The sequence below is a fragment of the Aythya fuligula genome, chromosome 11, assembly GCF_009819795.1.
Source record: "Aythya fuligula isolate bAytFul2 chromosome 11, bAytFul2.pri, whole genome shotgun sequence".
In the NCBI taxonomy this organism is placed as follows: domain Eukaryota; kingdom Metazoa; phylum Chordata; class Aves; order Anseriformes; family Anatidae; genus Aythya; species Aythya fuligula.
Window position 1 is genome coordinate 4,004,883 of NC_045569.1, and position 11,529 is coordinate 4,016,411.

General features: G+C 40.6%; 1 protein-coding gene across 1 annotated transcript in view; it reads left to right on the plus strand.

Annotated features, from left to right (window-relative positions):
* MYZAP (myocardial zonula adherens protein) overlaps positions 1 to 7,566 on the plus strand; it is a 55,297-nt gene extending 47,731 nt beyond the window's left edge. Inside the window, exons 13-15 of the mRNA XM_032194622.1 lie at positions 3,812 to 4,468; positions 5,148 to 5,370; positions 6,357 to 7,566. Of these exons, the coding sequence (XP_032050513.1) occupies positions 3,812 to 4,468; positions 5,148 to 5,370; positions 6,357 to 6,494 (1,018 nt within the window). The 3' untranslated portion in view covers positions 6,495 to 7,566. The remainder of the gene's footprint in view (positions 1 to 3,811; positions 4,469 to 5,147; positions 5,371 to 6,356) is intronic.
* Positions 7,567 to 11,529: the final 3,963 nt, after the last annotated feature.

The following is an 11,529-nucleotide window of genomic DNA, read 5'->3' on the forward strand; positions in this document are numbered from 1 at the left end:
GAAAGTATTTTGGGATACAGTTTTCATATATGCTGTATAAATAATGCAATTGAATTGTATGCTTTTAAAACATCCTGTATGTAAGACCTGAAAAGGTTAAATTGCAATAAATATTGTATTTAAACTTTTTGTTCTGTTATATAAACACTCAGAAATAAACTTACCTTTAAACCTTTAAAACTCTTACTCTACATAATTGTGTTTGTTCAAAACATGTATGAATGCAAAAGTGGTTACTCTGCAGCCTTGACGTTCTTGTCAGTGTTTCCTTTGGCAGATGTGCTCCTGAGAACAGGAAGACACTCCCTTGCTAAAGACTAAAGACTCTTCTCAAAGCCAAGTAAAAAAAAAGTAGACAAACTCTTTTATGAACTAAAGAACTATTGACGTGCACAGGATAAACAAGAACTGGGCAATGTAGCACTCACAAAAACAACAAAAATCTTCAGATCCCACAGATAACATCTGAACACATCTGGGGTGATGCTCTCCAACTTTAAGAGGAATACGATTGGGATGAATGTGGCCCACTTTCTTTTTTCTTTTTTTTTTTTTTTTTTTTTTTTTTTTTAAGTTTATATCCATTCATTGATGATAGCAATTTATCTTTGAGGCAATCACAGTTAAGCAAGCCACATCAACTACTTAAGAAGAGGTTTGACAAAAATGACAATTACAGTGTTGCTGGTTTGCGGTGCTCAGCTGTAGAATGTGAAGGTTTTTACTTGACTAATACTTCCCTGTGTGTGTACTCAGAAGAAATTGCCAAAAGCGCCTTGTAAAATCTTGAGATCGACAATGTTCAGTGCTGAAACTAGAAAATAGGATTCTGCAAGTTGCAGTCTACAGCTTTTGGGAGAGGCTTCAAATCCTCATTTTGACATCCAAAGGCTTTTACTCATGGATGGGTAAGCAGATAGGTAACAAGTTAGTACTTTCTACATTAAGTCTGTAATTCTGTACAGGAAACACCTGCTTCAAGAATGGAGGTGTACATGCTGAACTATTTCATTCCACTTGCATTTTATTTCATTCCTATTCAGCATTTGGAGATTTTTGTATGTAGAAGAAGAAATGTGCTTAAGAGTCCTGAAGAGTTAAGGCCCTTCCAACTCTAGTTTCACCACTAGAACATGGAAGAAGCACGGGAAAACAAGACAAAAGTGGTAGAAGTCATCTATAACTTCAGGTATGTGAAAACTTCCAAAAATAGAAAGAACCTGGTGGATTAAAGAAAAAAAATATGTAAAAATGTGCACCTGTGAGTTTATAGTATTCTATAAAGGTGTGTATGGTCTGTAGACACACTACAATAATTTGAATTGCTTCCCAAATGTAAACCACTACACTGAAAGGTATGAGAGAACATAAGATAGCCTTTACAATGTTTTTGTTTTGTTTTTAAAGAAGTAAGGTTAAGGAAGGAGTTTTTTTCCTTTAAATTAAAGAAAATAAACTATTACAAAGATAAATCATGCTGATTTTAAAAATTCATTTAAAAAAAAAAAAAAAGTGAAATAGAAAAAATAGTACCAATATTTGGACTGAAGATGAATCATTTCCATTATCTGGGGAGTGGTTTACTCTGTGTAGTTTGATTCTACCTCCCCTGCCCCGCACTATTTCCACCTAGCACCAGAGAAACTATAAGTATGTTACCTGTCTCAAAGCCTAATTTCTAAAGTCGTCTTTCCTCCTTTTCTTAGTAAAGAGAATTAGGAGTAATATTTATGCATTTATTAAAATAGAAGAAAGGAAAGGAGGACAATGGAAATTATACCTGTAACAGAAAAGAATCAAGAGTGTTAGCTTTATTTTTAATACCAGTTTTGCACAGACCTGGACATTTCTGATGGAAAAACTTTTCCACGTGAAAAATTTAGGCAGGTAAACTTCACATCTATCTCACTCAAAATGCCACATGACTAGAATACATCAGCTGAGTGGTACTTGTCATTGGTAAAACAGAAATACAAAAGGCACAGACAAATGGCTGTGCAGTGTTCCTTGCAACTGGTGTAAACTTAAACTTAAAAAAAAAAATCTATGCTAGAGCAAGTTACTTATTATTTGAATATCTTTCTTTCCATCTATATTATACACAACAATGAATACTCTTGGGCCACTAGAACCGTGCGTTATCCATGAAGGAGATTATGGTATTCCAAAACTTAACACTTGAACTTTAAAGATGAGCAATATGACTTCCCAATGACTGGGACAAATAAATTTCTGGGACAAATAATGACTTGGTGAATGATGTTCCAAGTGAGGATACAGAATGATCGATCATGATCCCAGCAGTCATGCTACTAGGACACTTTACCCTCTTCATCTTCTGTTTCCTTTTTCTGTGTTTATGCAGGTTAGCAGATAAACTAACTCACCAGCATCACTTTTCTGCATATGTAGTAACAGCAGTTGAACTGAGATGAGCCATCATCATGTGAGTGTAGAGCAGATGTCAAATAAGATTTTTCCATTTAGACTCCCACATGGGCAGAAGCAGTTTCCATGCCCAACCTTCCCATTTTGTCCAGTGTGCGCAGGAGAAAGAGGCTAAAAGGAAAGATTAAGCATCCCTTCTTGCAAGCTGCAGAAATGCTACGTAGACAGCATAACTTAGGATGGCATTACAGAGACAGCAACTCGGAGAACTTGTGTTCTACAACTGTGAGTGATCTCCTGGTAAGGGGAAAGAAAAAAAAATATATATTTTTTTTCTCTTCCCTGAACTCTTAAGGAAAATTCCCTGAGTGATTTTCTTGGGAAATGATTCAGGTTGTACATAGCAGGCAGCAAAATGTTCCCTTCAACTAGGCACTTAACTTGGCTTTTCTCCCCCCAGTCGTGGTATTTTTCCATGGGTAGCTGCCTACTTGATTAATCTCATTTCCCCTGGTCCTCAGCCTTCCCCTTCACCTTCCAGCTGAGCAAACAAAGGGCCAGGCAGCCATTTTAAAATGCTTCCTCCTCCATCCCTGCGGGACAGGCCTCTGCTCATCCTGTTTGTGAAACAGCTGCTTTAGCCATCTTGGAGAAACGTCTCTGCGCTGTGGCACGCACCACGGAGCCTCAGCTGGGACCAACTTCAGCAGGCCCAGCTCTGCCTCCTGGGCGCTGCTGTTCGTAAGGACCTCAGCGCTGCTGGATGGAGGGGACATGGCCTTTGTGGTGTTAAGGCAGCTGGATGGAAGGGACATGGTGTTTGTGGTGCTAAGGCAGCGGGATGGAAGGGACATGGTGTTTGTGGTGCTAAGGCAGGTGGATGGAGGGCACCTGGTGTTTGTGGCGCTGAGGCGGTGGGATGCGGGGAGGTGAAGGTTGTGTGATAATTTGAGTTTCTCTATTCGCTCTCTGCGTTATATGTAAGCGCGTTTAAACACCACGTAGAAAGAGAAATTGTAACAAAACCCTGAAGGCTGCACCTCGAGTGCACCCTGCACCCTGCTGAGGGGCACCCAGCGGGCGGGCAGCGCGAGGCGTTACTCGGCCAGCAGGCCGAGCAGGGCAGGGCGGAACGCTTCGCCCCGCCGTCGCCTTCCTCCCAAGCTTGGCCCTGCCGCCCCGCCGTGGCTTCCGCCAAGATGGCGGCGCCCAGAGGGGCGCGGAAGCGGCGGGCATGGCGGCGGCGGCGGGCGGCCTGCGGGGCCGGAGCCTGGCCGAGCTGCGGGAGATGCTGAGGCGGCAGCGGCGGCTGCTGGCGGACCGGTGAGCGCGGCGCCGGGACGGGACGGGACGGGACGGGACGGGACGGGCGGGCGGGCCTCCCCGCCGCCTCCGCGTAAATAAGCGTCTCGTTTTCTTGTAGGAAATTCATCGAGAGGCTGCCCGATAAGGGTCAGAAGATCGCCGATCTCGCCGAAAAGCTCCAGCTCGCCATCCTGCAGGAGGAGGAGGCGGCGAGGACGGCGGAGCTGCTGTCTGCTGTCAGGCTGGAGCTGCAGGCAAAGCAGGAGGAGGACACGCAGAGCCGAGAGCGTTCCTCAGCCCCGAGCAGGAACTCTGCTGTTAAAGAAGCTCCCGAGGTGCCTTCCCAAGAGCAGGAGGCTGAATGTGTTGGGCAAGGTGCCACAAAAACAGCTGTAGGAAATCAAAGGACTCTGGGAGATGATGATAAAATAGAGACTGTTCCAAAAGATCAAGGTCTTCTTTGTGAAGTTGTCTCCCAGCCAGCTACAAGCAGTCACGTGAGAAATGCTGGGCAGATATCTCAGAGCAATGCTGACGATGGTGCAGGGAGTGCAGGTGCTACAGACAACAGAGATACGTTGGTTGATGCCTTCCAAAAAGTTACTATTGCAGATGGTGATAATAGTGAAAAAGTATTGGAAAAAGAGCAGAACGTGGCTAAGCATAAAGGCAATATCTTTGGAAGTCTGCACCCCAAGACACCGCATTATATTGAAGTTCTAGAGTCCAGAGCCAAGAACCCAGTCATAAAAAAAAGCAAATTCAGAACAAATGTGTAAGTATTATTAGGAAAAAGAAAAAAAAAAAGAAATAATTGACTTGTGTAAAATTGGAAATGTTGCAGAAAAAGCATGGTGAGTTTATTTTCTTGTAGTGATCCAAGGGATTTAAAGCCATGAGACATCATTATATGTTAACATACTGGTTCTTTAGCGTTAAGTACTGCACAGCCTCAATACTGAACGGTGATTTAATTCAACCAATTTGGTAAAAACAAAAGTCATAAATCTTCTTAAGCTACAAAGCTCTTAAACAATTGGCAAAAATTTGTTCTGAATTGATTCTAGTATTTATAAAACTTTAACAGCAGGGGGCCTTTTGCTTTTCTTGCATCTCTACAGAAACTGCAGTTTACATTGTATTGGCAATAGAAACAATTTCTATTTCCTTGGACTCCCAAAGCATTGCTGTTTGGTGCTTGCCAAATCAGTGGCCTACCTTTTTTGTTCACCCTCAGGAGTAACTTGCGATATTGTTTATCTGTAGAGGCGGTGTATACATGTATTACTAAGGAGAAGATTGATCTTGTTATTTATTTGTGGATGGCGTCACAACAGTCCATGTTTTCTTTCAACTTTTCTACTCTTGCATGATGAAAATAAATTTTAGAACTGAAGCAGTTCAACTTTGTATTTCAAATACGGGTCACAGCTTTTGTGTTTTATTGCTTGTAGATTATCAGGAGAGCAAAGTGGATCATCGCATGGTTCCTCATCCAGTCAGTCACCTGGGGGAGTTGGCTCGCCAATCACTGCTGAAGAAAGACGACTTCGAGATAAGAAACATTTGAATGACATCACAGCAGCTCGGCTACCACCACTTCACCATGCCCCTGCTAAGCTATTATCCATAGAGGAATCCATAGCAATTCAGATACAACAAAAAGAAGCTTATGAGGTAAGTATTTGTGATTTAGTCTGAAAAGTAATTACTTAATTACTACACACGCACACAAAAATATATATATAACATCTTTGATACTGTTGAATTTGGTGATGAAATTGAGATTGCCAGACTGAAGAAAAGCACTTTTTCTTGTATTTGAATTTCTTAAAGCTGTGATTAAAAAATGTATTTATCCCTTCTGAAACTGCTATTCCTGCATTAATGAAAATTTATTGTCACAGTTCATGTGCAGTTACGTTAACTTCATTACAGTCTCTTTACCTCTAACTAGAAAGTATAAACCTTGCCTACTAGCCTTTAATTTGCTTTCAGTCCTTCCAGAAATGAAAGACTAGTAGTGTTTGGTATTCTTAAAATAAGCAAATAGCTGTATTTGCCTTAGTTCATGCTGTGCCTGAAGAATCCAAGTTCTGAAGTTCTTCAATGTTAAGGGAATTTCTTGCTACATTCTCTTCTAATGGATTTTGATTTTAACTTTCTGGGTGATGCTGAGCTAATGTTTCAAACTAGACAGTACAGTAAAAGTGTTTATTGCTACTTATTGTATTACAAGCACTTGCTAATATAGTCTTCTTGATACTTGAAGGGAGATAATTTATTTGTAAAATGGATTTTTTTTTCTGGGGTTGCTGAATGAAGAGCTATTGCTACATGGATACTGTACAAGTCTGCTATATAGACTGATTTTGTTCTGTTAAAGCTGTCATAAGTATATCACAGATGAGGACTGCCAAAAGGGGATTTTCGGCTTTTTAACTCAAAAAAAAAAAAAAAAAAAAAAAAGTCAATCTTCAGATGTCAATGGCACAATTATATACTAATGTAAAAAAATTTTTCACCAGTTACTAGAAATTTTAACGTCTACTGTGACGTTACTGATATTGTTACATTGAGTTTCTCCTCTAGTATATTTGTTTGATAAAAATGACAAAAACACTTCTAACTTAATTCTTTTATTTTTTTATTTTTTTTAATAGGAAATGCAAGCCAAGCTTGCAGCACAGAAGCTTGCAGAGAGATTGAATATAAAAATGATGAGCTTTGAACCAGAGGGGGAGGCCGCAATGCAATACAGAGAAGTGAGAGATGAAGATTATTTTTCAGCAGAGGACTGAATTCAAGAAGGGATGTCTGAGGATGAACCATGTAGCTGATCATTCTGCAGTACTTCTTAAAACCCAGACGTGAATATGGAGAGTCATTGATCTAGTCAGTTATTTCTGAAAATTTTAACATTACAGCTGTGGGAAGGGTTCTTTATAAACCTTATATTTATAAGTGTTAAGTGGCAACCCCAAGTGTTATTTGGAGACCTTTTTAGGAGCACTTGGGGCAGTTAAGCCTTGTGGAAAGCCTAATAGTTTTCAACTATAGTAAAACAAGCTCCTTAACACACTTTTGCAGGCTATGATGAAATCATCTACAAGAGAAGATTTCTTCTGTGAAGAAATGTGAGTGCAAAGGGCATCATAACTCATATCCATAAAGTTAGCTAAGGTGCCTGTGAACTGCTGGATGGAAACTGCATGTATGAAATGTATGCATGTATGTCTTGTATAAATGTAAGATACTTCCTCTATTGAGGCATAAACTATTTAAGATGATCTTGCTTTTACCATATGGTGACAATACATGCCTGGTTAACTAAGTAATTTGCAGCCTAACTATCACACACTTGTCTTCTTATCACATGAGAACTTGTTTCTGTGCCCATAGCTTAAGATAACACTTTTTGCCATTGTACTGTAAATAGGTACAAAATTTCTTTCTTTTCTAGTTCAAATTCTGTTTGGGCTTTAAGGGATTCTGCTATTTCATTTTTGGAGATTACTGCAAAGCACATCAAGAGATCAAGTTAATCTGAAGACTTTAATGTTTTTATTAAAGGCCTCAGTGTTTTTCCATATTTTTGTACAGTGCTTTCAAACTTTGGAATACTATTTTTTCATAGTTTGATACTGTAAATTAACAGATCCACCCTCTGGTTTTCTTAGAGAAAATAAGTTCTGTGTATTTTGCAGATTTATCTGTTCTTTGAAGATTAAAACAAAAGTCTTCCTTATTGTAACATTTTCTGCCTTTCATTATGAATTTTGCAAGGTTAGGAACACAAATGAGAGGTATTGTGCAATGATGTTACGCTGCTGACTAGCATATTCAAACCCTGTTATGAGTTCATTTTAGTTTAAAAAAAAAAAAAAACAAACCAACACACATTCTCAGATTCCATGTCTGGCCTGGCAAAACCTGTTTTCTGAGGTACTCCAGCAGCAATGCATAAGGGGCAGCTCTATGTGAAAGGCTTCCCCTGGATGTGAACATACTCCTGCAGGAGTGGTGTCCCTGGAAACCAAGATAGGAGGCATTCAAAAAGCTGCATAATATCATTTAGAAAAGGAGGCTGAAAATCCCTACTTCTTGAGTGCATAAAGAAGTTAATGCTATCAACAGCGCTTTACAAGCAGCACTTACTCTTTTCCAAACACTCCATAAGCTCGTAAGTAGTCCCTGTGGTACAGTCCATGCCCTGGCACTGCAGTTTGACAGGCAGAACTGCTGCTAAGCTAATACGTGGCTTTTTTTTCTGCTATGTCATCTGTGATGCCTCTTCCTATACCCTTTCCTCTCACTGTTTTCTTTTTCTAATTGTTTCTTGGCTTCTGGACTCTGCTTTTCCCTTCTCCTCATAAGACCCATCCATTCCTAAGAGCAAGTTCATATTCTACATCTGCACCACCTATTCCCTTTTGTATCACATATCACTTCCAGCTAAATGCGAACATATTAAACTTACGCCATGTGTCGTGCATCTTCCTGCCATTGTTATCTCCTCTTGCTTTCTGCGGGTCCATCTAAATAACCAGACACCTTCTGCATACCTCAGTCACTTGAGTACCTTGTGGAGACCTGAATGTCTGTGTTTTCTGCCACAGCTGCTCTTTCACTGAGGCTTCTCATGCTTTCTCATTTCCTATCTTGGTTTCAGACTGTGCTGGTGTTTGCCACTTCCAGGCCTTGTGACCTTGTCCTTACCACGTACCTCTCCTGTTGAGTGGTTGGTTTGTTTGTTTTTGTGCTCCTGCTTCATCCTCATGGCTTCTTACTGTCACTTGTCTTCATCAGCACTGATTTTTGGCACGTTTTCAGTCTTTCAGACCTCAGTTCCCATATTGATAACCCATGTGATCCCTCCACTGCATGTGTTTCTCTCCCCAGCCTCTTTCTTCAGTGTGTGGCTCTGGCTGCACAGGAGGCCAGTGGAGCATTCTTCTCTCGTGGATGCAGGTCACCTCTCAGATCACCGTTGCCATCCCTGCTCCCTACTACTAGTCTGGTTGAGTCTCGTCATTGGTCTTCCCTTTATTTCAGTCTGTTGAACTTCCTGAGGACAAGGGGCATCAGAGGTGTATTGCCTTTCCCTTTGCTGCTGCACAAAGCACAGGTTGTTACCATTTCCAGGCCTGTGTGTATCTGTCCCTGTTAAGATCATCACCCTTGTCGTATTGCCTGTGCTGTTGCACCCTTTTCAAGTTGTGTGTGGTTTTTCCATACTGGCTTTTCAGTGCTAAAGGAATTTTCACAAAGCTGCGCAGTTAAGAATTTGTTTTCTAGATTACTGAAGTCTAGCTTAATGTGGGTTTCATAATAATGAAAATTACATTCTCTTCAGTGTGTTTTCTAGGCTTTTGCTTTCTAAACTTTATGATGGAAGCTGTCATGGGAGGTTGTTGTTCCCAGATTCTGAATGCAGATGTGTACTCTGTGCTAAGATTTTGTGAGTGGCAGAAAAGCGAAGTTAGGTATAAAGAGTCCCATGATAAGGAGGATGTGCAGTCCAGGAGCTTGTTACAGGTTAGAGAATAAGAGGGTGAATCCTGAATGGTTTAGCCATCCTGAATTAAGTTTCTTCTCACATGTAGTATTGTTACTGTGTATTTCACTGTTCTCAGGTTACAGAACATTTCAAAGCATACACTGGGAATCGAGGATCTTGCTCTGTTTTATTGGAGTGAACTGTTTTGTCGGAGTGGACTGTTAATCTGGCAGAAAATAAAGAATTGAAATTGTGTTTTTGAAATTCTTGTGTGGATAATGTTTTGTTTTGACCATGTAAAGCTTGCAGTCAAATTTTGGGGAAAGTCAGGAACTCTTGCTTCAGTTGCTTAACAAGGAAAACACTGGAGATGAAATTAGAAAACATTTGCAGTGCAAGGAAAGAAAACTTTTGGGAATGTAAATGCATAAGAAATGATCTGCAAGACCTGAAGCTGGGCAGTCATGCAGGTCTGAAAGATGGCAGACAGAGCTTAAATGATGTGTTGCAAGTCTGAGAGCTATAGCGTGTGAGGCAGGTAGCAATCAGTGTGGCGGCATCTGCAGTCCCTTGATTTTTGCATTGTCTAAAACATGGTAGGAGGACCTGATCCCCAAACTGCACAGAAGGAAAGTACCTCTCGGCAAATTTCTGTTCACAGCTGTGACATTTCCTGAGGTTTCCTGAACGTGGGGTCTGGTTTGTCAGCTGTAGGGATAGCGTGAGCGAGAGGATTTAGCAGCCTAAAAATTTATGTTAAGTATTTGGGAAATAACATTTGAAAGAATTAAAACTCTAAATGCTGCTGTACTTTAACTTTTTATTTATTTTTTTTTAATTTAAAGGCTAGAAAAGATGCCGAGGTTTTCATTGTGTATTAAGACTTAGACATAAGTGACAGATCAGCATTTCTCTGTTAGTAGTTTTTGTTTCTAGGAGTCTTACAATCCAAAAATAAAAGTAAAGAGCTGCAAATTCCTGTGTGGAAGAAATGGAGCCTGCAAAGTGAGGGAATTCAAAAAGTAGAGCTCTGTGTTACAGAGTTTCTCGATCTGTCATAGGGACACTGTATCAAGAGTCAGGGAAAAAAACATTCAGACAGCACAGACTTAGGAATTAAAACTTGTGTGGAAAGACATGGCAAATCTGGTCATACTCGGTGTGCAACCTCTGGGCAATAGTTTTTGTGTTTACTTAAGCTCACAGACAATCCTATATCGCAGACACACCACAAGCTGGCAGCCTTTAGCAGCCTCGCAGAGGACCTGACTAGCCTGAGCTGCAAGTAGAGATCTAGCTGGCTGCTCACTTTGTGCAGCTCCATTGCAGAGCTGGATCCAGAAGGCTGATTGTAATCTCAGTTGTGTACTATGCTGGGTTTTGCCAGTGAGAATGAACTGTAGTGGAGCCCTCTTTGGAACATTTTTGGCCTAATTTGAGTAACATCTGGTTTATCATCTGCCCCTAGCAAGTTAGTGCCTGTAAGGAATATCCTTGGGCCAGGCGAATTGCAATGAATTCTTGACCTCTTTTTTTTTTTTTTTTTCCTAAATGAGTGGCATATAAGGGATGGGGAATGAGAGTCCTATTTTGGAAGAAGCTATTCCCCATCCTATGGACTTAGCTGTAGCAAAAGGTAGCATTTTCTGCTTTGCCATCTTTGCTTCTTTTTCAGAGCAGTGTAGGAGGTGTAATTCTTCCAAGTGTCTTGTAAGGACAACGTTTTCAGGGAGTGGGTCTTGCATGGTGTGGTCTTGTTCCGGGGAGGTGGTAACTGGACTGTATTTTTCCTGAGTTTGTGGTTCATGTTTTGTTGTAAATCCACAGCTCTTAGGGTGGTATGTGTGGAGATCACCACTGAGATTTCCTCATTTCCTAGTGTTTGTTTTCGGGTTGTGAACTCCCACGTTCTGGGAGGGAAGGGGAAGTAGAACGGACAGCTGTGTGAAAACAACATTTATTTTGCTGTGTGTTTTTTTCCAGTAAGCTAATGATTGTGTTTTATTCTCACACTTCTGCAGTGCTGTGTCACTGCTGACATTGTTGCGGGCAAATGTTAGCTGACTCTAGTCCAAACATCTTCCACTCATGTTGACTTTCCATGGGATATGAGTGTCTAAGTCCATTTGACTCCTTTGTAAATACTGTAATTGTTATTCCATATGTATGCAAAGCTTTGGAGGCATTAAGTGATCTTTTATTTAAAAAAAAAAAAAAGTTTTGATCGTTTGGTTATTAAGATTTTACTAAATGGGCCCTTGGTTTGGTGAAGCATGAAAGCATGTACCGAAGTCAAGGCTCGATTCCTCTAGGACCATTTCTATGCAAGTGCTCTG